A 26,595-nucleotide genomic window follows, 5' to 3' on the forward strand; every position below is an offset into this window, starting at 1 on the left:
CTTCCTTCCTTCCTTCCGTCCGTCCGTCCGTCCGTTCCTTCCTTCCTTCCTTCCTTCCTTCCTTCCTCCCTCCCTCCCTCCCTCCCTCCCTCCCTTCCTTGTTTTTTTGTGATGGAGTCTCGCTCTGTTGCCAGGCTGGAGTGTGCAATGGCACGATCTCGGCTCACTGCAATCCCACGATCTTGGCTCACTGCAATCTCCGCCTCCTGGGTTCGAGTGATCCTCTTGCCTCAGCTTCCTGAGTAACTGGGACTACAGTTGCATGCCACCACGCCCAGCTAATTTTTTGTATTTTTAGTAGAGATGGGTTTCACCATGTTGGCCAGGATGGTCTTGATCTCATGACCTCAGGATCTGCCTGCCTCGGCCTCCCAAATTGCTGGAATTACAGGCGTGAGCCACCGCGCCAAGCCAAAGCAGCCTTTTCCTTAATTGTAGTTCCTCAGTTTTAAATTTTTGATGGGTGCTGGTGTTCCTATAGTAGGAGATGTCACAGAATAGGGAACCAAGGGATGGAAAATGGTGGGTTTGGGGATATGCTGTGAAAGCAAGCCTCTGGCTAATGCTGAAAAGCCAGTGACTTGTATCCTCAGAATGGTTTCAGAGAAGCATGTTTCTCAGAGGTAGCTTCATTATTGGGTCTCCTCTCCCCAGGGATAAGTGAAGGTTAGGTAGATGTAATAGATGGTGACACCTCTCATTTAAGGATCTAAAATAAATTTAAAACACTGTTGAGACAAACATTTCCAAGTGAGTATCTTTCTGCTTGCAGTGATGGGATTTCTGTAGGGCTTGAATTGGTTGCTTGCTTTTTCTTCCTTACTGAATACGGCGTAGCCAGCTGCACAGCCAGGCACAGCTTGCTGCCTGGTGTCTGTCCCTGCCTGAACAGTAGGGAGTGCTGCTGCTTTGTGTAGACAGTCTGCGACTCCTCTGGTGCATTTTGAGTCCCCTCTGACTCTGTTAAGGCTTCCGCTTGAATGTCCACCCAGAGGACAATTTGAACTGGTGTGTTAAGGAATTTTATTCATCTTTTACCTTCTCTCTTTTTTAGCGGGGAGGTGTAGAGGGTTGTTCCAGTTGTGCTTTAAAGTGAAAACTATCTATTCTGTAGGAAATTGGGTAAAGAAAGCTGAGTAGCAGATAGCTTTGCTGAAAAGTAGCAGTTGGATAGCGCTCACCTTCTGTTTTTTTCTGAATGAAGCACCTAGCATAAGTACCTTGCAATATTTGTAGAATTATTCCAAGTCATGTATCTATGGCCAGGCGCGATGGCTCACGCCTTTAATCCCAACACTTTGGAAGGCCGAGATGGGCGGATCACTTGAGGTCAGGAGTTTGAAGACCAACGTGGCCAACATGGCAAGACCTCATCTCTACTAAAAAATACAAAAATTAGCCAGGCATGGTGGTGGGGCCCTGTAAACCCAACTACTCAGGAGGCTGAGGCAGGAGAATCACTTGAGCCTGGGAGGCCGAGGTTGCAGTGAACTGAGATCACACCACTACACTTCAGCCTGGGTGACAAGAGTGAGAGTCTATCTCAAAAAAGGTATATCTATGTATATATCTATACCTGTGACTTCCGCTTATCTATGTGAAATTTATATTGACATTTCACTCCTAGAATAGTTGAATTTTTTTTTTTTTTTTTTTTTTTTTTTTTGAGATGGAGTCTTACTCTGTTGCCCAGCTGGATTACAGTGGCACAATCTAGGCTCACTGCAAGCTCTGTCTCCTGGGTTCAAATAGTAATTCTCCTGCCTCAGCCTCCCTAGTAGCTGGGATTACAGGCACCCGCTATCATGCCTGGCTAATTTTTGTATTTTTGTGGAGGCTGGGGTTTCACCATGTTGCCCAGGCTGGTCTTGAACTCCTGACCTCAGGTGATCCACCCGCCGTGGCCTCCCAAAGTGCTGGGATTACGGATGTGAGCCACCTTGCCCAGCCTAGATTTTTTTTTTTTGAGACAGAGTCTCGCTCTGTCGCCCAGGCTGGAGTGCAGTGGCGCGATCTCGGCTCACTGCAAGCTCCGCCTCCCGGGTTCATGCCATTCTCCTGCCTCAGCCTCCCGAGTAGCTGGGACTGCAGGCGCCCACCACACCACCGCGCCCAGCTAATTTTTTGTATTTTTAGTAGAGACGGGGTTTCACTGTGGTCTCGATCTCCTGACCTTGTGATCAGCCCTCCTCGGCCTCCCAAAGTGCTGGGATTACAGGCGTGAGCCACCGCACCCGGCCTTTTTTTTTTTTTTTAAAGAAACTTTTTGCTGGGCACGGTGGCTCACGCCTGTAATCCCAACATTTTGGGAGGCCGAGGTGGGTGGATCACCTGAGGTTGGTAGTTCGAGACCAGCCTGACCAACATGGAGAAACCCCATATTTACTAAAAATACAAAATTAGCCAGGTGTGGTGGCACATGCCTGTAATCCCAGCTACTCGGGAGGCTGAGGCAGGAGAATCACTTGAACCCGGGAGTCAGAGGTTGCATTGAGCCGAGATCACGCCATTGCACTCCAGCCTGGGCAACAGGAGCAAAACTCCGTCTCAAAACAAAAAAAAAAAAGCAGTTTTTTTCTGGCCAGGTGTGGTGGTGCATGCCTGTAATCTTAGCACTTTGGGAGGCTGAGGCGGTGGATTGCCTGAGCTCAGGAATTTGAGACCAGCCTGGGCAACATAGTGAAACCCCATCTCTACTAAAATACAAAAAATTAGCGAGGCATGGTGGCGCGTGCCTGTAGTCCCAGCTACTAGGGAGGCTGAGGCATGAGAATCGCTTGAACCTGGAAGGTGAAGGTTGCAGTGAGCCGAGATCCCACCACTGCACTCCGGCCTGGACAATAGAATGAGTCTGTCTCCAAAAAAAAAGAAACTAAATGACTTGCTTTTGGTAAGATGGACTAGAAGTTAGGCTCCTGGGCTCCTTTTACTTTATTCTGTCATGAAGGTCAGGGAGAGTGCAACATGAAACAGGCCCTGTGACATGCCATTAGGGACAAGAGGTCTCCGACCGTGGGAAGGAGGAAAGAATTTCTACTCTGACTGGCCAAGATCCCGTGAATTCTGAAGGGTGGAGGGCATTTCTAGATCAGCAGGCAACTAGTAAATTTGACTGAATAAAATAAATGGGGCACCACAATCATAGAGTAAGGCGACATTTGGGGAGTAGTAAATATAAGAGGAATGCATAAGGGGCATTGACTCATTCGCAGTATAAAGTATTATTATTAATAACTTAAAGGAAAAGAAAAGTATATTTTTCTTTTCCTTTTTTTTTTTTTTTTTTTTTTTTTGAGACAGAGTCTCACTCTGTTGCCCAGGCTGGAATGCAGTGGCGATCTCAGTTCACTGCAAGCTCCACCTCCTAGGTTCACGCCATTCTCCTGCCTCAGCCTCCTGAGTAGCTGGGACTGGAACTATAGGTGTCTGCCACCATGCCTGGCTAATTTTTTTTTTGTACTTTTAGTAGAGATGCGGTTTCATCGTGTTAACCAGGATGGTCGTGATCTCCTGACCTCGTGATCCACCTGCTTCAGCGTCCCAGGTAGCTGGGATTACAGGTGTGCGCCACTACGCCAGGCTAATTTTTGTATTTTTAGTAGAGATGGGGTTTCACTGTATTGGTCAGGCTGGTCTCGAACTCCTGACCTTGTGATCCGTCTGCCTCAGACTCCCAAAGTGCTGGGATTACAGGCATGAGCCACCACATCCTGCCAAGAAAGGTATCTTTTTCTAAAAAATTTCTCAGTGCCAATAAAATACTCTCCAAAATCAAAGGCCACTAAACACTCCTCTGCTTTGCCAAAATAAATCATTTTATCTTCAGTTGTAATTTCAACAAAACTGAATTTTTTTTCTTCCACTTCAGGAATAACAGAATACATCAAGAAAATGAAAACAAAACCTTATTTAGGCTGCTGCGCCTGTTTTGATTTAAGCTATTATTAATGCTTTTGGAAGAGCTTAACTTTATTAAAAATATTATTCTGTCCAAATACCTGAAATAAAAGCAGTGTGGCAGCCATGTTCAGTGGCTCGTGTCTGTAATTCCAGCACTTTGGGAGGCTGAGGCTGGAGGATTGCTTGAGCCCAGGAATTTGAGACCAGACTGGGCAATGAAGTGAAATCCCATCTTGACAAAAAAATAAAAAATTTAGCCAGGCATGGTGGTGTGTTCCTGTAGTCCCAGGTACGCAGGAGGCTGAGGCAGAAGGGTTGCTTGAGCCCAGGAGGTCGAGGCTGCAGCAAACCATGTTCACCCCACTGTACTGCAGCCTGGGTGACAGAGTGAGACCCTGCCTTTAAAAAAAAACAAAACCAGGCCGGGCACAGTGGCTCACGCCTGTAATCCCAGCACTTTGGGAGGCCGAGGCGAGTGGATCACGAGTTCAGGAGATCAAGACCATCCTGGCTAACATGATGAAACCCCATCTCTACTAAAAATACAAAAAAATCAGCCAGTCATGGTGGTGGGCACCTGTAGTCCCAGCTACTCGGGAGGCTGAGGCAGGAGGATGGCATGAACCTGGGAGGCAGAGTTTGCAGTGAGCTGAGATCGCACCACTGCACTCCAGCCTGGGTGACAGTCAGACTCTGTCTCAAAAAATAAACAAAATAAAAATAAATAAATAAATAAGCTCTTTTCTCAAAAAAAAAAAAAATTGTCCGGGCGTGGTAGCATGTGCCTGTAATCCCAGCTACTTGGGAGGCTGAGGTGGGAGAATTGCTTGAACCCGGGAGGTGGAGGTTGCAGTGAGCTGAGATTGCGCCACTGTGCTCCAGCCTGGGTGACAGAGCGAGACTTTGTCTCAAAAAAAAAAAAAAAGCAAACAAACAAAATCAAACCACAGTGTGGTGTGCTTTTTGTCATACAAAATTGGAATCCACATTTCCTAGGTTACAAATGTTGCAGAATAATGAAACCATGCTAGTCTGTTTTTCATGCAGTGAGGTGGAATACATTTTAAAATGATGAAGAATCTCATCCCTGTTTTAATAATCTGCAAATATGTGATATGTCAAGCAATTCCAGAGAGAACCCAGCCATGTTAATGACATTTTTAAAACTACCACACAATTAATTCTGCGTTAGTGGAGGCTGACTAAAGTTTCCGATTGCTTCTTTAATTGTTAAAAGTTAGACTAGTTGGCCCAACACAGAGATCTTGCTTAAGTGTTCAACTTGGAAGTACTTAGAGAGAAAATGGAAATTTTTATAGGGCATCTAATTTGGGGCATGTTGCAATGTCAACTACGATGTTTTAATGTGTTTTTAATTCAGTAGAGCTGTAAATGTGCAAAGTTGGCTAACAATCATAAGCCCAATTTGTCTGATGTAATCACGTGATGCTGAGCCCTGCTAAGACCTGTGTGATATCAAATGATTCCCTTGGCAGTGTTTGTTGGAGTAATTAGTGTCAGCAATGAATGAATGCTGAATTCAGAGAGAGATAATGTAACTGCATGGGTAAAGGATATACAGATTTTAACCAACATTTATTGTAGAAGAGCAAGTTTTCAAAGTTGCAGTTTTCTTACTGGTGGGTGGTTTTGTTTTTTTGAGACAGAGTCTTGCCCTGTCACTCAGGCTAGAGTGCAGTGGTACAATCACAGCTCATTGCAGCCTCAACCTCCTGGGGTCAAGCGATCCTCCCATCTTAGCCTCCCAAGTAGCTGGGACTACAGACATGCACCACCATGCCCAGCTAATTTTTAAATTTTTGTAGAGACAGAGTCTCCCCGTGTTTTCCAGGCTGTTCTCAAACTCCTGTGCTCAAGCAGTCTTCCTGTCTTTGTCTCCCAAAGTGCTGGGATTACAGGTGTGAGACATTGTGCCCAGCAAGGTTATTTTTGAAAAACAAAGACATACATTTTAAAATAGCAAAGGAGACCACGAATGAGATGTCTTCTCTGAAGGCCAGGCCGTCCAGTGCTGATCCTGTTGTGGGAGATCCTCCACGCATCCAAAGAGGACAGATTTTTTTGGAAAACCTTTCAGTAGCTGTTTGCACACAACTGTATTACTGTCAATTAAAATGAAAAGACTGGGTTGGTGGAGGTGGAGTCCTTCCCAGCATCTCTTGGTGAATCAGAGCTGTGAAGCTTATTCTGCTTAGAAGTTGATGCAAGGGGCCGGGCGCGGTGGCTCACGCCTGTAATCTCAGCACTTTGGGAGGCCGAGACGGGTGGATCATGAGGTCAGGAGATTGAGACCATCCTGGCTAACACGGTGAAACCCCGTCTCTGCTAAAAAATGCAGAAAACTAGCCGGGCGCGTTGGCGGGCGCCTGTAGTCCCAGCTACTTGGGAGGCTGAGGCAGGAGAATGGTGTAAACCCGGGAGGCGGAGCTCACAGTGAGCTGAGATCCGGCCACTGCACTCCAGCCTGGGCGACAGAGCAAGACTCCATCTCAAAAAAAAAAAAAAAAAGTTGATGCAAGGATTTAGTGGGAGAACTGGATAAATTAGTTTTAATCTAAAAGCCTTGATACTAACGGGATGTAGGGGAAAATATAAACTTCTAGGACTTAGGAGACCTGTGCAGCCATCTTGGGTGCCTCACTAGCTCTTCCTCTGTTGAAGGATAGGTGAAATTATTGTCATAACCACCTCAGAAGGCCATTTGAAAATCTTAGGCTGGGTGTAGTGGCTCATGCCTGTAATCCCAGCACTTTGGGAGGCGGAGGCGGGCGGATCACGAGGTCAGGAGATCGAGACCATCCTGGCTAACACGGTGAAACCCAGTCTCTACTAAAAATACAAAAAATTAGCCAGGCGCAGTGGCAAGCACCTGTAATCCTAGCTACTCAGGAAGCTGAGGCAGGAGAATCGCTTGAACCAGGAGGCGGAGGTTGCAGTGAGCCGAGATCGCGCCACTGCACTCCAGCCTGGGCAGCAGAGCGAGACTCCATCTCAAAAAAAAAAAAAAAAAAGAAGAAGAAGAAAAGAAAATCTTGGTTAGGCGTGGTGGCTGACGCCTATAATCCTAGCACTTTGAGAGGCCTAGGCAGGCAGATAATTTGCAGTCAGGAGTTTGAGACCAGTCTGGCCAACGTGATGAAACCCATCTCTACTAAAAATATAAAAATTAGCTGGGCATGGTGGCACATGCCTGTAATCCCAGCTACTTAGGAGGCTAAGGCGAGAGAGCACTTGAACCCAGGAGGCAGAGGCTGCAGTGAGCCGAGTTCATGCTCCTGCACTCCAGCCTGGGCCAAAGAGTGAGACTCCATCAAAAAAAAAAAAAAAATTCAAAATCTTCATTGGAAATGCTTTGAAAATCTGAAACAACACTACAAATATATTGTAGTTGTTAATAGTACCATCAGATCAGTTATGGCCAAATCTATATTTTGCTGTGGTATTATATTTAAGAGTTTAATCTGAATTTAATTTTATAGCCACAGAAAATAATCTGTAGTTTAGTGCATTGGGAATCTTTTTTTTTTTTTTTTTTTTTTTTTTAATTGGTCTAGGTGAAGCCAGTTAATCCTAATTCTTCTCAGTACTGGTGTGTTTTAGTAGGTACATGTTATAACCTCACTTGCTTATCAGATGAATTGACCCTGGCAGTGAGTGAGTGACAGATGCCACCACCAGACTGCCCTCAATTCTAGTGTTAACCTGCTCTTCTGCTTTTCCAGTCCCACGCCTTTGACATCTCATCCTTCAGTCCCTTTGCTATAAAGGCAACTTGAACAAGCTTCAGCCCTTTCTCAGACTTCCAGGGCAGGACTTGAATGGATTTTACCCTGGAATTGTTCCTGGTGCAGCCTTGTTCAGTTCTTGCTGCTGCCATGCTGGATTCCAAAGATCCACTCTTTCCTCGACTGGTCTCACAGGGTCAGGCCCATTGATTAAAGCTTGTTGTGTATTTGGTCGGGAGGTTCAAAATGAAGGAGGGACTCCAGTCCGCTTTGGGCATTGGACCTGGAGGCAAAAAATCAGCGTTCAGTCTAAAAGCACTAAGTGCCCATTGTTTAGGCAGCTGTTAATCAGCCACGTTTCTATGAAAATAAGTCCTTTTCATGAGGCAATTGTGTGGGAATAGCTAATTCTGGCCTGATGCTGTGCAGTGTGAGGTTAAAAACATGGCAACTTGTCACAACACAATTCTTCTTGTTCTTTTTGCTGTGGGCTGACTCTACATTACTTGCTTTGTTTGCTCTAGAATGGAATCTACTCACCATTTACTAAAATGAAATGCATTTCTTTGGGGAGGCAAAGTCCAGTTCACTAGGTCTTGCATCTTAAAGAGAAAGGAGCCCTGCTTCCTCTTTGACTAATTGTTAGGAATGTCGTTTAGCTTATTTAAATACCGATTTTGGTTCTGGGGTTAAATATATGCCGGGGGTCTTAGTTTAAACAAATTTATACGTATTGTCTATGTCTTACATATATTGTCCATGTCTTATTCCTCGTAGTACAGATTGATTTTCAAAATAGTTAGCAGTAAGTGGAGGCAAGCATTAGAGAGAAAGCTTGGCATAGTAGAAAGTGCACAAGCTTTGTATTCTGACAAATGTGGGTGACGTCCTGACCTGACCTCAGGCAAGTTATTTAACCCCCAGGCCTTATTTCCTCCTTTGAAAAATGGGAATAATGATGTTCACCAGACTCTGTTTTATAGAGGATGATGTATGGAAAGTACCTGGCCTCAGTAATTATTAGTAACCGTCCACCAAAATAATCCTTTGCATTTTTTCTAGAAGCCAGTCCTGAACTCCCCGACCTCCATGGGGTAGTGTTTTAGGAAAGAGGAGGCTAGGGGCACCTTTCAGCAGTCCTGTACATTATTTCACTTTCGATTAACAGGCTTTATACTGCTGACACAGTGACTCCCCAGGTACCTAGATGTCTTGGTTTTCCTCAGAGATTTGCATATTCTTAGCCACTAGCCAACTGAAGAAGAGGCTAGATCTCTGATAGAGTTTGGGCCTAATGTCTTACTTTGGAATTTGCTACTCCATTTCTTCACAGCAGTTTGACTAATTGAAATCCAGTTTGAGCAAGTCCTTTGTTCGAATCCCTTAGCATGTCTGCTGTTAAAGGATAGGCTCCTCGGAGTTTTTATAAGCACTTTGCTTAATTTAGAGTTACAGGGTGGTGTATACTGTGTAGTAGGATTTCAGTTGGTCCTTTAAATCTTGGAATTGGGGGATCTTTCTTGAAGATTTTTAATAGCAGATGGCCTCTTTTCAGCATCGTGATAGTTGGTATAAACAGTTACTCAAGCAGATTTATATCCATCACATTTCAAATCTGTCAGCATTTATAGGTCACTCCCATTTTCCTTCTCCTTTCTTCTAGCAGCCTTTTCATATTAGTAGGACTTGCCAGGACAGTGATGGAGAAGAATGGAGAGGGAGGATCACCTCAATAAAAGGAAGGCGGTTTTGCTAGTTTGTAGTTTAAAATAAGTAAGTAAATCACAAATCTCCCTAATGCAGATAACCATAGACTCAAGCTATAAATTGCTATACCATCGCCAGGGTTTAAGAACTAGGACTTTTGCCCCCACTTCAGGCAACTCTGAACTAGGTTCTTTTTTGCATGTGAAAAACAGGAAAAGAAAGATGCTTTCTTTCCTGTTGAAACAGGATCATAACAAAAATGATCAGGTACTTAGTTAATGTTGCAGTAATCATTTCAGTAAAGAATTATCTTTATCACTTGAGAGTGGAGTGATTTTGAGTATCTTAATAGAGGTTAAAACATTGTTGGTCATGTCTGATTTGATTCTAGGTACTTGCTCAGGAATCTAATTCCCCAATTATATAACATTGTTCCTTTAGGAAAGTATACTCTGTCTAGTGGCATAGTTTCAAAAAATAGATCTTAGAGGTAGGGAAAAAATTCTGCTATAACCCAGTTGTTGAATATATAAGGTACTGGAGGGAGTGCAAAGGGGGCAGCAAGTACCCACATAGATGTGATGGGAGGAGGGAACACCAGTAGATGGGTGTTCCTTATAGTATGGCACTGGCAGCCTATACCTCATATATCCCTGTCATCGATGGTCTTAGTCTCTGCTGTCACTCAACTCTGTTCCTGCCTTAAACACCAACATGCTATGCTTTTAACTCTTTTGCCACCTGCCTTTGCTCTGCTTGTTCTTTCAGTGACAAATGCATGAGCCACTTTTCAGGAGATGAAATTATTAAAACTCTTGAGGATATGACCTATTTCACATTGAGAAATAAGTTGCCCCTGAATGGAGTAACCTTTTTCCTGTAAGTTTGCAAAAGAGGCAGCACTTGTGACACTGTGGAAGGAGAAAGAAAAATTCCTTGCCCTGAGGGAATGTCTAAATTTGTCTGTCCTGTAGGAGGATGACTATAGGCAGAAATAGTGAGGTGAGGCAAGAACGTAAGAGGGGTTTTCTTGATTTAGTTTGAATGTATCTAAGTGACAAAAAGGAGCATCTGAAGAACTTGGATTCTTTCATTGGCACCTCCTTTTGGTCCATTGGCCTATTGAACAAATGTATAAATTCCTTCAAGTATCACACTAACTTTCAGCTCAATGTGCTGCGGGCTCTAGACCAAAGATTGCTCCTAGAAGATTACAGAGGTTATTCCCTTTGTACAGTAACATAATTCTTTTTCTCTTTCATTTTCAGGGAAGCAGAGACTTTCAAGGAACAAGGAAATGCATACTATGCCAAGAAAGATTACAATGAAGCTTATAATTATTATACAAAAGCCATAGGTGAGAAAGACTTGATACTTATGCTAGAAAACATTTACTTGCCAAATATTATTAAAAGTAGCTGCCAGTCGTGGTGGCTCATGCCTGTAATCCCAGCACTTTGGGAGGCCGAAGCAGGCAGATCACTTTAGATCAGGAGTTTGAGACCAGTCTGACCAATATGATGAAACCCTGTCTCTACTAAAAATACAAAAATTAGCTGGACCTGGTGGCGGGCACCTGTAATCCCACTTACTTGGGAGGCTGAGGCAGGAGAATTGCCCAAACTTGGGAGGTGGAGGTTGCAGTGAGCCAAGACTGTGCCACTGCACTTCAGCCTGGGAAACAAAGCAAGACTTCATCTCAAAAAGATTAAAAAAATAGGCCAGACACAGTGGCTCATGCCTATAATCCCAGCACTTTGGGAGGCCAAGGTGGGCGAATCACCAAAAGTCAGGAGTTTGAGACCAGCCTGGCTAACATGGTGAAATCCCATCTCTACAAAATACAAAAATTAGCTGGGCGTGGTGGCGCGTGCCTGTAATCCCAGCTACTAGGGAGGCTGAGGCAGGAGAATTGCTTGAACCCGGGAAGGTGGAGGTTGCAGTGAGCCAAGATTGCGCCATTGCACTCCAGCCTGGGGGACAACCAAAGAACTCCATCTCAAAAATTAAAGAATAAAAAAAGTAGCTTCTCTCTGAGAAGTAGCCTTTTGCCTAATGGGTTGATAACTATTACTGTATGAACTCCTTCAGGCTTGATTTCATGAATGGGCCAGACGTGGTGACTCACGCCTATAATCCCAGCATTTTGGGAGGCCGAGGCTGTCGGATCACCTGAGATCAGTTCTTCTCCCCTAATTTGCTTACCCCAACTCAACATGCACATTTCTTTTCAGCCTGGTGAACATGGTGAAACCCCGTCTCTACTAAAAATACAAAAATTAGCTAGGTGTGGCGGGCGCTTGTAATCCCAGCTACTGGGGAGGCTGGGGCAGGAGAATTGCTTGAACCTTGGAGGCAGAAGCTGTAGTGAGCTGAGATCATGCCACTGCACTCCAGCGTGGGCAACGAGAGCGAATCTCCATCTCAAAAAAAAAAAAAAAAATGTCATGAATGATAACTTTTTTCTTTTTCTTTTTCTTTTTAACTCTTTAAATTTTTAAAATAGAGACACGTGTTGCCCCGGGTGGTCTCAAACTCCTGGACTCAAGTGATCCTCCTGCCTTGGCCTCCCAAAGTGCTGGAATTACAGGCATGAGCCACCACGCCCAGATGTGATAACTTCTTTTGTTTTTTGTTTTTTTTTTTTGAGATGGAGTCTAGCTCTGTCACCCAGGCTGGAGTGCAGTGGCCGGATCTCAGCTCACTGCAAGCTCTGCCTCCCAGGTTCACGCCATTCTCCTGCCTCAGCCTCCCGAGTAGCTGGGACTACAGGCGCCCGCCACCTCGCCCGGCTAGTTTTTTGTATTTTTTAGTAGAGATGGGGTTTCACCATGTTAGCCAGGATGATCTCGATCTCCTGACCTCGTGATCCACCCGTCTCGGCCTCCCAAAGTGCTGGGATTACAGGCTTGAGCCACCGCGCCCGGCCCCAGATGTGATAACTTCTAACTGGGGTGGGTAGTTTTTCTTTTGACAAAGGCAATTCCAGAAACACTGAATGTTATGGCAAAACAGTACCCACCTAAATGCATTTCAGTCATTGCCAATTCATTTACTACCTCAGAAAATGGCCTTTGTACAAAAAAGAAGTCTTAGTTATCTCCATGTTTAATTTGCCAGCATATTTTAATCCCATGTCAGCATTCTTCTCACCTAATTTGCTTACCCAAACTCAACACGCACATTTCATTTTAATGTCTCATTATACAAAACACAGTTCATTAAGATTAATAAGCTGCCTCTCCCCTCAAAAGATAATCACTGCGCTTTAAAGCTGTACCTTGTTTTGTTTTAAAACTGATTTTATCATTGCTGCTGTCCATTTGCACAAGCAGTCAGAAATTTGGATGCAGACTTTTATTTATTTTGGGGACAGTGTCACTGTCACCCAGGCTGGAGTGTAGTGGCACAATCTCGGCTCACTGCCAGCTTCATCTCCTAGTTTCAAGTGATTTTCATGCCTTAGCCACCTGAGTAGCTGGAATTATAGGTGTGTGCCACTATGCTCGGCTAATTTTTTTGTATTTTAGCAGAGATAGCGTTTTGCCATGTTGGCCAGGCTGATCTCAAACTCCTGACCGCAAGTGATCTGCCCACCTCGGCCTCCCAAAGTGCTGAGATGATAGGTGTGAGCCACCGTGCTGGCTGTGGCGTTCTGAAGAGTGTGTCAGGGCTGGGTGCAGTGGCTTACTCCTGTAATCCCAGCCCTTTGGGAGACTGAGGCAGGTGGATCACTTGAGGCCAGGAGTTCAAGACCAACCTGGCCAACATGGCAAAACCCCATCTCAACAAAAAATACAAAAAAAGCTGGATGTGGTGGCGGGTGTCTTTGGTCCCACCTACTCAGGAGGCTGAGGTAGGAAGATGTCTTGAGCCCAGGAGGCGGAGGATGCAGTGAGCAGAGATCATGCCACTGTACTCCAGCATGGTCAACAGAGCGAGACTATGCCTCAAATAATAAATAAAAATACAAAAATTAGCCAGGTGTGATGGCGCATGCCTGTAATCCCAGCTGCTTGGCTACTTGGCACGCTAAGGCACGAGAATCACTTGAACCCAGGAGGCAGAGGTTACAGTAAGCCGAGATAGCACCACAGCACTCTAGCCTGTGCAACCGAGTGAGACCCTGTCTCCACGAAGAAAATAGAGTTTATCAGCATTACAGATAGATTCCCTTAACATTGGTTGGAGGGAGATGGCCTCTAAGTTTTTTGTTTTTTTGTTTGTTTGAGACAGGGTCTTCCTCTGTTGCCCAGGCTGGAGTGCAGTGGTGTGCTCTTGGATCACTGCAACCTCCACCTCCCAGATGCAAGCAGTTCTCATGCTTCAGCCTCCTGAGTAGCTGAAATTACAGGTGCCCGCCACCTCGCCCAGCTGTTTTTTTTTTTGTATTTTAGTACAGATGGGGTTGTGCCATGTTAACTAGGCTGGTCTCGAACTCCTGACCTCAAGTGGTCCGCCCTTCTCGGCCTCCCAAAGTGTTGGGATTACGGGCATGAGCCACTGCGCCCAGCCCCCTCTTAAGTTTTCAAAGCAGGAACCTGTTCTAAACTTTGTTTTACCATTCTTCTGCCTTTCCTGTAGATATGTGTCCTAAAAATGCTAGCTATTATGGTAATCGAGCAGCCACCTTGATGATGCTTGGAAGGTTCCGGGAAGCTCTTGGAGATGCACAACAGTCAGTGAGGTTGGATGACAGTTTTGTCCGGGTATGTATGTAATGGGGCTGTTTGGGGAAGGCTGGGTTGTTACAGCTGAGTTTCTCTAGCCCAGTGTTTCTCAACCCTGACACTACTGACATTTGGGACCAGATTATTCTTTGTTGTGGGGGAACACTATACTGTGCACTGTGGGTTGTTAGCGTCATCTCTGACTTTTAATCACTGGGTATGAGTCGCATCCCCTCTGCGCAATTGTAACAACCAAAAATATCTCCTAACATTGCCAAATGTCCCCTGGAGGTCAAATTGACCAGGTTGGGAACTGCTGTAGTCATTTTCATTCTGTATTAGTTTTGTTTGTTTTTGTTTTTGAGATGGAGTCTCGCTCTGTCGCCCAGGCTGGAGTGCAATGGCGTGATCTCAGCTCACTGCTACTTCAGTCTGCCGGGTTCAAGCAATTCTCCTGCCTCAGCCTCCAGAGTAGCTGGGACCACAGGCATATGCCACCACACCTGGCTAATTTTTGTATTTTTAGTAGAGATGGAGTTTCACCATGTTGGCCAGGCTGGTCTCAAACTCCTGGCCTCGAGTGATCCACATGCCTTAGCCTCCCAAAGTGCTGGGATTACAGGTGTGAGCCACCACGCCCAGCCTCTGTGTTTGTTTCGTGTGGGTGTTTGTTGCTGCTGTTGATTTCTTTCCACTTAGCCAATCATCCTGCTTTTCTTCCCTCTTGGTATTCTTTTAGGGACATCTACGAGAGGGCAAGTGCCATCTCTCTCTAGGGAATGCCATGGCAGCATGTCGCAGCTTCCAGAGAGCCCTAGAACTGGATCATAAAAATGCTCAGGCACAACAAGAGGTATGGGTCTGATGCTGTTTCTATCAAAAGAGGCAGTATGGTATATTTGGGAGGAGTGGCTACTTGAAAGTCAGAACTGAGGTCTGGTCTCACTTCTGCCATCAGCACACCTGGGTGACTTTAGGCGAGCTTCATAGTGTCTCTAAGTCTCAGCTTCCTAATCTGTAAAATGAGTTTTGAATATGATTGACAGCTTTTAAAAATCTGTGAAAATTGAAGCGTTTCTGAGATGGCTGGGGAACAGGTAAATACTTCCAGGGACTGATTTGAGTGAGGTTAAAGAATTTAAGAGTTTGGGACTTCAAGAGTTTGGAACTTAGCGAGTCCCTGTCTCCACAAAAAAAATTTTTTAAATAGCCAGGCCTGGTGCCATGTACCTGTGATCCCAGCCACTCAGGAGGCTCAAGTGGGAGGATTGCTTGTGCTCAGAAGGTCGAAGCTGAGCCATGATCGCACCACTGCACTGTAGCCTAGGCAGCAGAGCAAGAACCTGTCTCAAAAAAAATAAAAATAAAAAAGAATTTGAGTAAATTCAAGCCCTGATGAAATTGGTAGCAGCTAAAACATGTTTTAATTACATCTCCATATACAGTATGTGTCGCTTAATGACAGGCATACATTTCGTTAGGTGATTTTGTCACTGTGTAGACATCATAAAGTATACTTACACAAACCAGGTGGCGTAGCCTGCCACACACCTAGGCTATATGGCAGTAGCTTCTGGACTACAAACTTTCATAGCGTGAATATTGTAGGCAGCTATAACAGAGTGGTATTTGTGTATCTAAACAGAAAAGGTACAGTAAAAATACGGTATTATAATCTTACAGGAGCACTGCCATATATACAGTTCATTGTTGACCAGAGCATATGACTGTATATACAGTTTACCCTAGATGCATTTCAGTGAGAATCTCAAAACGTATGCTCAATACCTGGCAATGCATTGCCTTTATTTTATGTATATCAAGCATGATACTTGTGTTCCTGACTTGAAGTTCAAACTGAGGGTGAAGTTTGGGTCTAGCCCTTCTGTTAAGGAGTCTAGACTTCATCAATTTGGTTTGTGAAATGTCTGTGGTTCTGATTTTCTTGAAAGAAAATCTTCTAGAGACATCTATGAGAGGGCAAGTGCCACCTCTCTCTAGGGAATGCCATGGCAGCCTGTCACAGTTGCCAGAGAGCCCTAGAACTGGATCATATAAGTGGCCACTCAAAACAGGAGGTATGAGTCTGACCCTGTCTCTATCAAAAGAGGCAGTGTGGTATATTTACTCAATTCAAATTCATCAACGCCTTGTTAATTTTTTTGTGGTTGTTTAATCTACAGCTTCATTAAAACTTTCCTATGTCTGATTTTCTGGTGTAGTTCAAGAATGCTAATGCAGTCATGGAATATGAGAAAATAGCAGAAACAGATTTTGAGAAGCGAGATTTTCGGAAGGTACAGTACAACCATGAGATAATCTCGTCTGCCCTTTGTCACAAAATTCCCATTCGTGTGTGTGTATGATAATTAAGAGGAGTAGTATGGCACAAAAGATCTAGAATAGTAAATTATCACTCAAATTAGCCTTCTTAGTTTTCCTTTTAAAAATGTTTTGTGCTAAGGTACTTATTAATTATATTTGGCCCTATAATGAAAGGTAAAATAAGTGTGCCACTTGAGTTTGTTTCTATTGTTGATGTAAAGCACTGGCCAATGGTGTACTGCTTAATAAAGGGAAAGCCAGCTGGAATTAAATATTAGGTTTGGATAATCTTTTTTTTTTTTTTTTTTTGAGACGGAGTCTCGCTCTGTCGCCCAGGCTGGAGTGCAGTGGCCGGATCTCAGCTCACTGCAAGCTCCGCCTCCCGGGTTCCCGTCATTCTCCTGCCTCAGCCTCCCGAGTAGCTGGGACTACAGGCGCCCGCCACCTCGCCCGGCTAGTTTTTTTTTTGTGTGTATTTTTTAGTAGAGACGGGGTTTCACCGGGTTAGCCAGGATGGTCTTGATCTCCTGACCTCGTGATCCGCCCGTCTCGGCCTCCCAAAGTGCTGGGATTACAGGCTTGAGCCACTGTGCCCGGCCTCTTTTTTTTTTTTTGAGACCTAGTCTCACTCTGTCGTCCAGGCTGGAGCACAGTGGCCAACTGCAAATCTCCACCTCCTGGGTTCAAGCGATTCAAGTGATTCTCCTGTCTCAGCCACCTTGGGATTACAGGCGCATGCAACCACACCTGGCTAATTTTTGTAGTTTTTTTTTTTTTTGAGATGGAGTTTCGCTCTGTCTCCCAGGCTGGAGTGCAGTGGCGTAATCTCGGCTCACTGCAACCTCCACATCCCAAGTTCAAGCAATTCTCCTGCCTCAACCTCCTGAGTAGCTGGGATTATAGGCACACGCCACCACGCCCAGCTAATTTTTGTATTTTTAGTAGAGACAGGGTTTCACCATGTTAGTCAGACTGGTCTCAAACTCCTGACCTCCTGATTTGCCCGCCTCAGCTCCCAGAGTGCTGGGATTACAGGCGTGAGCCACCGCACCTGGCCTTTTTTGTTTTTTTTTTTTGTTTAAGTGGAGACAGAGTTTTACCATGTTGGCCAGGCTAGTCTCAAACTCCTGAGCTCAACTGATCTCTGGCCTCAGCCTCCCACAGTGCTGGATTACAGGTGTGAACTACCACACCTGGCCCTGGATAATCCATTTTTATTTGAATAATAAGAGCTGGCTTTAACTTCAGCTTTTAAATCAGAAATAAGGAGCTGGGCAATGCCATGCCTATAGCCCAGCTACTTGGGAGGCTGAGGCAGTAGGATTGCTTGAGGCCAGGAGTTCTGGGCTATAGTGCAAGATGCTGATTGGGTGTCTACACTAAGTTTGGCATAAATATGGTGACCTCCTGGGACCAGGGAACCACCAGGTTGCTTACAGAGGGGTGAGCTGCCCCAGGTTGGAAACAAAGCAAATTAGAACTCCCATACTGATCAGTAGTGGGATTGAGCCTGTGGAAAAACCCCTGCACTCCTGCCTGGGCAACATAATGAAGCCTTGTCTCTTAAAAAAAAAAAAAAAAGAATGGCCGGGCGCGGTGGCTCAAGCCTGTAATCCCAGCACTTTGGGAGGCCGAGACCGGCGGATCACGAGGTCAGGAGATCGAGACCATCCTGGCTAACACGATGAAACCCCGTCTCTACTAAAAAATACAAAAAAAACCTAGCCGGGCGAGGTGGCAGGCACCTGTAGTCCCAGCTACTCAGGAGGCTGAGGCAGGAGAATGGCGTGAACCCGGGAGGCAGAGCTTGCAGTGAGCTGAGATCCGGCCACTGCACTCCAGTCTAGGCGACAAAGCGAGACTCTGTCTCAACAAAAAAAAAAAAAAAAAAAAAAAAATGGGAGAGGCCCCTTTTACATTTTTGAATAGTGTGCTTAACCTGTCGTCCCCTCCTTTTTGGCATTAGACTGTTTTTAGATGTTGGACTGTGCAGTAGTTCTTGAAAATTTACATGTCAAAGGGGTAGACATCTGAAATGTGAGAAAGGTATAAAAGTTCTAGATACCTTTCTTTCTCTCTTTTTTTTTAGATGGAGTTTCGCTTTTGTTGCCCAGGCTGGAGTGCAGTGGCACGATCTTGGCTCACTGCAACCTCTGCCTCCCAGGTTCAAGCGATTCTCCTGCCTCAGTCTCCCGAGTAGCTGGGATTACAGGCGTGCACCACCATGCCCAGCTAATTTTGTATTTTTTTAGTAGAGATGGGGTTTCTCTATGTTGATCAGGCTGGTCTCGTACTCCCAACCTCAGGTGATCCACCCCCCTTGGCCTCCCAAAGTGGTGGGATTACAGGCGTTAGCCACTGCGCCTGGCCAAAAGTTCTAGGTATCTTTCTAGACCTCGAAGTTATTATACTTTGTCTGTATAACTCCTTTCTTCTTTAGATGGTGCTTGGATACAGTTTTCACTTGAGTTTCTAAAAGGGAGGTAGATAACCCCCAAAAGGTTAATAACCACTGATCAGGAGAGATTTTCTGCATCACTTAAGTTTGTGACTACTGTCCAAAGAACAGAGTTGTCACTTCATATGTGGGAATTTGCTCAGTGCTTTTTGGAGCATGTGCTCAGTAAATGTTTGATAAACGGGTACATTAAGAATCAATTCACATTCACTGATGGTCTTTTATTTGGTAATGTATATATCTGATTAGCTTCTGCACAGTCCCAGCAGTAACTTATTAGCATCCCTCTTCTGTCCATTGGTTTTAATAACCACAGTTGTCTTTGTAGTGTAATTCGTAAGTTTGTTTTGTTTGGCGTGTGCGTGTTTAGAAAGCAGTTCTGCCTGCTGTCACGTTTTCTGAGGTTTACATAGGCAAAAGCTTTGTCTTGAGAGGCAGTCTTTTGGGTTTCTTTTCTCTCTTGCCTACTCTGGAGCCAGAATCCTGAGTTTGTGACAGAATCCTCTGTTTGTGACATCCCAGCCCCCCCACTGTAGCTCATGGTGATGTCACAAATGAAGAATTATGATCCTGGCAGGGGAAACAGATGAACTTGGAAGAAACAAAAGATCTTCTTTGCCTGCAGCTGTCCCTAGTCATGGGGAGGTGGGGGTGGGAAGTGAGGCGCTGATGAGCCCCATGATGAGCAGGACCAGCTCTGCACAAAACGGGGTCCTTGTGAAGGCAGCAGGGTGTGGCTGCTGACATTTTGACAGACTTCTTCCTGCCCCCTCATTCCTTTTCCATCTGAGGGGGGCAGGACAGTTAGCACAACTCTACCTGTGTAATGCTTAAGTTTTCATATTGTCCTTAGAACTTTCAGGACATGTCGAGCGTGGTGGCTCATGTCTGTAATCCCAGCACTTTGGGAGGCCAAGGCGGGCGGATCACCTGAGGTCGGGAGTACGAGACCAGCCTGACCAACATGGAGAAATCCTATCTTTACTAAAAATACAAAAAATTAGCCAGTCATGGTGGTGCATGTCTATAATCCCAGCTACTCTGGGGGCGAAGGCAGGGAAATTGCTTGAATCCGGGAGGCAGAGGTTGCAGTGAGCCGAGATCATGCCATTGCACTGCAGCCTGGGCAACAAGAACGAAACTCCGTCTCAAAAAAAAAAAAAAAAAAAAAAAAAAACTTTCAGGACAGTAACCTGTGCCACTGAAGGAGAGGCATTCCTGTCACTGCTGTGTGACACTGCAGAAAGTCTTCTCATTGAATAGCTGGTAAGCTGGTAGTGTTTACTGACTTGCTCATATTTTAAATTTCAGTTTTAGAATCGGTGCTATTCATGGTTCAAAAACTAGGAAGTATTGCCAGGTGCAGTGGCTCATACTTGTAATCCCAGCACTTTGTGAGGCCAAGGCAGGAGGATCACTTGAGGCCAGGAGTTTGAGACCAGCCTGGGCAACTTATTGAGACCCTGTCTCTACAGATAGTTTTAAAAATTAGCTGAGTGTGGTGACGTGTGCCTGCAGTCCAAACTACTCGTGAGGCTGAGGCGGGAGAATCACTGGAGCCTGGGAGGTCTAGGCTGCAGTGAGCCATGATTGCGCCACTAATAGTCCAGCCTGAACAGCAGAGCAAGACCCCATCTCAAAAACAAAAACAAACAAAAGTTAGAAAGTATGAAAAATATTCAGTGATTAGTGTCCCCTCAAACTTGTCCTCTCTTTGCCCAGTTCTCACTCCCCTAAGCTAACCACTGTTCTTATGTCTTCTATTTTCTTCTGTAGTTTTGTTGTACATATATAAAATAAAGATCCTGGATTTTCTACCTTTACCTTGCATGAAAGATGTATGCTTTTTGCCAGTTCTGCACCTTTAAAAAAAAATTACTGAATAGGTTTTGGAACTCTTTCCATATTAGTACATGAAGAGCTTCTTTATTTTATTTTAGAACTACATAGTATTCCATTATATGAATGTCCACATTATCTAACCAGTCTCCTGTTGATGGAATTTGAATTTTTCTGCTTGTAAGTTTTCAGAGTTTATCTCTTCTTGATCCCCATGGCCAGATTCTTAGAGGGAATAGGTGTCCTTTAACTCCACATTGCTCCTTTGGTTCATTTATTCTTGGAGTGAATGTGATTCAGCAAGGCTCTCCCAGGAATAAATAGCAGCTAAACCAAAACTGAAAGCTCAGAGGACAAACTAGTAAAAAGATGCTTTATGAGGCTGAAAGAGTAAATTAATCCCCACCTTTTTGTGTGTGTGAGAGCTACTTGGCTTGTGGTTTGTATAGTGGCATGCTGGGAATAGTAATCTGATATAGCCTATTTAGAGCCATTTAAAATAACTATTTTAAGGCCGGGTGTGATGGCTCATGCCTGTAATCCCAGCACTTTGGGAGGCCGAGGAGGGCAGATCACGAGGTCAGGAGATGAAGACCATCCTGGTTAACATGGTGAAACCCTGTCTTTACTAAAAATACAAAAAAAAAATCAGCTCAGCACGGTGGCGGGCGCCTGTAGTCCCAGCTGCTCGGGAGGCTGAGGCAGGAGAATGGTGTGAACCCGGGAAGCGGAGCTTGCAGTGAGCCGAGATCGTGCCACTGCACTCCAGCCTGGGCAACAGAGCGAGACTCTGTCTCCAAAAAAAAAAAGGTTATAATATTGCCTATTTCATAAATTGTTGTTGTGAGGATTAAATGGGTTCATATACAAAGGCACCCAGTAAATGATCACTATCCTCATTATCCTCTGGAATCTTTTGCTCTCCTCATTTCAGTGCGTTTATTTAATGAATTAGGTATGTTTTTAAGCTTTGATATTACTTAACAGTGGACCCAAAGACTTCTTTGAGCTTTGAGTCTGTTTCCTGTGACTAAACTGAAGATGTTTCTGGAGTCCCTGATGAAGAGCCTTATTTGTTTTCTTCTTCCCCACAGGTTGTTTTCTGCATGGACCGTGCCCTAGAATTTGCCCCTGCCTGCCATCGCTTCAAAATCCTCAAGGCAGAATGTTTAGCAATGCTGGGTCGTTATCCAGAAGCACAGTCTGTGGCTAGGTATGCAGTCAGGCCAGTTGGGCATTAAAATGCCAGATACCATTGGTCTGATGGTGTCCGGCAGCTTCACCACAGGATATGGTCCCCAGAGCAGGCCAGCTAGGGCTGATGAGACCCTCTTAAGACTTAAAGTCAAAGATTAGACCAGCTTTGAAAACCCATAGGTATACAGGAGTATAGTAGTATAGCAGGTACTTGAGCTATATACGAAAGAACAGATTGTGTTACGTGAGTTTTTTGTGGTTTTTGTTTGTTTGTTTAAGGTAGTCCTTTTCCTTCTACTCCACTGGTTGGCAAACTTTCTGCAAAGGGCCAGATTTTAGCCTTTGCAGGCCACAGGGTCTCTGTTGCAACTAACTCAACTCTGCCATTGCAATGCAAAGGCTGCCCTAGATAATAGATGAACCAATAGATGTGGCTGTTTCAATAGAGTTTTATTTACAAAAACCAGTGGCAGAAAGGATTTGGCCCTGTGGGCTGTAGTTTGCCAAACCCTGTTCTAGTTTAATGAGGATTGTAAGACACAAGATGTGTGTTAAAGATAATTATAGGTGGTTTATTTGGGGAAAGTTTGGGAACAGTTCTTGGGAATCTGTCTACCTTTGGATATTCTGAATGCTAGACACATGGTCAAGGAAAAAACTGGCCACAAATGGTAGTAATGGTGGGGACATTCTAAAGCACAGCTCAATGTGCCCTTTTCTGACTATTGCAGTGATATTCTACGAATGGATTCCACCAATGCAGATGCTCTGTATGTACGAGGTCTTTGCCTTTATTATGAAGATTGTATTGAGAAGGCAGTTCAGTTTTTCGTACAGGCTCTCAGGATGGCTCCTGACCATGAGAAAGCCTGCATTGCCTGCAGAGTAAGTTCTAGTCACCAGACCTAACTGGGAAAGAAAGCTTCCTTTTGGGACCTTTAAGATGGCTAGAGGGGAAGGTTTTAGAGTCACAGGGAATGTCATAGCCTTTCCTCCTGCTTTGCAAGCATGCTTGGTCTTTATTAGAAATGGTTTTAGGACTACTTTTATCTACCTAAAGGTAAATTTGATCATATAGGGTCGGATGCCTTTAATATCTAAGAAGGTTTTGTTTTGTTTTTCCCCTCAGTGAAGATAGATAGTAATACTTGCCCTGGGAAGTGGAGGCAGACCCAGTAACATAGGTCTTTTTGGTAACTCTTGGTTTCTCCTGTCCAGTCTGTAGAAAGCTCAAATGAGCAACAGATAGCCCAGATTGGGGGTTGGCGGGGCTCTGTGATGCTAAACTACCATAAGCCAAGAACTTGAAAACAGAGTCTGGCTTCTCTGTGCAGTGGTCTGAGGCTTTGTGGATATGAACCGATCTTCCCCGTGCTTTTTTCTGTAGAATGCCAAAGCACTCAAAGCAAAGAAAGAAGATGGGAATAAAGCATTTAAGGAAGGAAATTACAAACTAGCATATGAACTGTACACAGAAGCCCTGGGGATAGACCCCAACAATATAAAAACAAATGCTAAACTCTACTGTAATCGGGGTACGGTTAATTCCAAGGTAAGCTCTTGATCTAGATCTTGGGGCCTATAGATATATTTTTAAGGGACATCAAAGGGTCTTGGGAAATCTGCCCAATGAAGGTGAGCAAGATGAAAGAGGAAAAGTTGTTATGGTTAATAGCTTGTTGGGAACTCCCTTCCAAGAGGCAAGCTTTTGTCATCTCCATGGAATTTGAGGGCAGTTGGACAATTTGCAAGGATATTCTCACCTGTTCTTTAAGGTCCCTTTCCTCCAGTAAGAGAATGGCTAGGGGCTGTGGGATAATCTTAAGCAGCTACTGTTGCTTTTTTGTTGTTGTTTTGCTTATGCAAGTGATCATTTATTTTTTAGGAGTGATTTGGAGGAAGAGTATGAGGCAAGCTTGTTGTTTTTCTCCAGTGTAACTGATGGTCACCATGCATGGTTGAAAATGGCCTGAGTGCTTTTGTGGCCCTCCACAACATGAGAAACAAAAAGTAGACTCCTTGCCCTTGCAGAATTCTAGCAGTTAAAAATCAGAGTGATTTCTGATCCCTCTAGGTGGCCTCTGGAACAAAGGAGGGCAGGAAGCAGCCTGCTATGTCCATGTTTTCATTGGGCACTAACATGGTGTGGTAAAGGTAGTTTATCTTTGAAGACAAATGTGCCTGTCTTGTATCATATACAAGAGAAATCAGTTTTGAAGTTGCTGTCCATAGCCCTGGTGTCAAAGAACTAGAACTTAATATGACATTTAGGGGGCCAGCATGACTGATCCTCTTAGAGTTTTGAAGCCATGCTCACAGCTTCTGAGCTCCCTCAGTCACCAAAGATGTGAAGTATGATTGCTCTCTCTCTCCTGAAGCTTAGGAAACTAGATGATGCAATAGAAGACTGCACAAATGCAGTGAAGCTTGATGACACTTACATAAAAGCCTACTTGAGAAGAGCTCAGTGGTAAGTGCCTCTGGTGGGTGGGGGGAAGAGGGAGTTGCCACTGGCCTCAGGGGAATTGCCTTGTGGATGACGAAGCAGACCCAGAGATGTTGTGAGGTCATTTGGTCCTTCCCCCTGCCTCTAGGTGGGATTGTTCCAGCCCTAGACTATCTTTATAGACCTCCAGCGGAGGAGATTGCACAAGCTCCCTCAGTCTCCCATGCCTGTGTCTAACGCCCCTCACGGTCAGTAAGTTTCCTCTGATGCCTGACCCAAATGCCTTTTGTTAAAGTTTAAATCCATTTCCTTTGGAGATTTTATTTTGTGTTGTACACTTATGCTCTAACTTGGCACAGTGCTTGACACATAGGTGCTCACTGAGTAAATGTTTTGTTGAATGAATGTATGGTGCTTGGAAGAGAAAGTAACTCTTAGAGACAGTTGAGAGTTGTATTTCATCCTGTTTATTCTGGGTGAGGGAAGACAGTCTTAGAGTTGGAAGAGATGTAATCCGCCTCAGCCTCCCAGGATAAAGGAACTTCCTTTTGAAATACCCTGGATGGCTACTCTCTGCTTGAATGTTTTGAGTGGAGGGCACTCTGTGTCTGACAGGGTGATTATAAGCCAGGATGTGCCTACCTGTAATGCTCAGATTTGCCCCAGAGTCAGGGTGCTCCCTGGCATAGTTGCTCCTCTTACTCTTAGACCCGCCAGCTGATTTTCTCCAGATAGGAACAGGGCTAGGAGAAACCTTTCTGAGAAATCCACCTCTTCTGATTTCAGATGATTCTCTAGGTGGAGAAGAACTTCCCATCTTTAAAGTTCTTAAAGAAGACGTATTTGTTGTATACTAATCCTCCAGCACCTGCTCCACTCCTTATTATAAAATGTCACATCCAAAGAACAGATGCTGTCATTGATGCCTGATGAGCCAGTAGTTTAAGCTTCCTTGGCTCATCAGTGGTACAGAATATCTCATGGACTACCTCCCACTTAGTTTTCTCAAAATTATCTCAATTAAAATAGGAAAACTGCTGCTGTGTGTGATGCTTTTTTTTTTTTAAGTGAATTTCTAAGTCGATGACTAAGTCTGTCCAACAGAAACATACATGGAATTATAACTTCTGAGACCGACTGTCAGTCATTCCAATCTTTGCAAACCACTGGCACACAGAAGCAGAAGCTTTGGAAGACAAAAAGAGCACCCTTTGATTCAGCCAAAGATTGACTTTAACAGATGCAAAATGCTATATACATGAAGGTGTTTACTGCAATTTTATCTATAATAGCAAAAAGAAAAAAAAAAAGGCACGAGGAGAATCACCTACATGTCCAGTGGGAAGGGGGTGGTTAGATACTTGATACTGTATCGACTTAATGGAATGCTCTGTATATGGAATGCCAGGGGATGGAAAGAGAAGAGAAAAATCATTTTGTTTTGTCTTTTTGGGATGGAGTCTCACTATGTCGCTCAGGCTGGAGTGCAGTGGCATCATCTTGGCTCACTGCAACCTCCACCTCCTGAGTTCAAGCGAGTTTCCTGCTTCAGCCTCCGAAGTAGCTGGGATTACCGGCACATGCCACCACACCCAGCTAATTTTGGTATTTTTGGTGGAGATGGTGTTTCATCGTGTTGGCCAGGCTGTTCTCAAACTCATGATTGCAAGTGATCTGCCTGTCTTGGCCTCCCAAAATTCTGGAATTACAGGCAGGCATGAGCCACCATGCTGGGCCCTTTTTTTTTTTTTTTTTTTTAAAGCAAGCTCCCAGCCAACACCATAGAAAATTCTTGATTTCTTGAAGGATAATTGGATGGAGGATTATTTTCTTCTTTGTTTATGTACAAGAAACAAAAATAAGGAATTGCTTTGATCAGACAACTTCTTATCTTTGTGGTAGAAACAGAACTGCCCTTCTTGGAGTGGCTCTGCCTCTGAGATCACTACAGGGGAGACAGCACGCCCCGTTCAGCTGGCTGAGTATTTGGCAACAGTCTCCTGAAGCAGGTGGAATTGACAAGAAGTACTGGAGATTAGCTCGGGCCAAACTCTTACCTCTGGCCTGACCACTGCTGCAGTGTGCCTCAACTTACCCCTAAAGTTGGGGAGATGCCACCCGCACATCTTTGCTACACATGCCATCATGAACTAGAGTTCACCCTTCCTCCCTAAAGCCCTATTTACTTTTCTACTTCAACTTTAAAACAAAATTAAAATGTTGAGGATATCCCTGAATTTTAAAAAGCATGAAGTAAAAATGCAAATTAGTATAGTTTGTTTAATACATTACATATAGACCTAAAGA

At 44.5% G+C, this 26,595-nt stretch overlaps 1 protein-coding gene across 4 annotated transcripts in view; it reads left to right on the forward strand.

Moving 5' to 3' along the window:
- DNAJC7 (DnaJ heat shock protein family (Hsp40) member C7) overlaps window positions 1-26,595 on the forward strand; it is a 45,042-nt gene that overhangs the window by 7,607 nt on the left and 10,840 nt on the right. For all 4 annotated transcript variants that reach the window (XM_008012684.3, XM_073005308.1, XM_008012686.3 and 1 more), the window contains 8 exons: window positions 10,622-10,710; window positions 13,938-14,062; window positions 14,763-14,876; window positions 16,246-16,320; window positions 21,740-21,858; window positions 22,574-22,727; window positions 23,230-23,394; window positions 24,221-24,312. In XM_008012684.3, the coding sequence (XP_008010875.1) occupies window positions 10,622-10,710; window positions 13,938-14,062; window positions 14,763-14,876; window positions 16,246-16,320; window positions 21,740-21,858; window positions 22,574-22,727; window positions 23,230-23,394; window positions 24,221-24,312 (933 nt within the window). The remainder of the gene's footprint in view (window positions 1-10,621; window positions 10,711-13,937; window positions 14,063-14,762; window positions 14,877-16,245; window positions 16,321-21,739; window positions 21,859-22,573; window positions 22,728-23,229; window positions 23,395-24,220; window positions 24,313-26,595) is intronic.

The sequence above is a fragment of the Chlorocebus sabaeus genome, chromosome 16 (genome assembly GCF_047675955.1).
Source record: "Chlorocebus sabaeus isolate Y175 chromosome 16, mChlSab1.0.hap1, whole genome shotgun sequence".
Taxonomy (NCBI): Eukaryota; Metazoa; Chordata; class Mammalia; order Primates; family Cercopithecidae; genus Chlorocebus; species Chlorocebus sabaeus.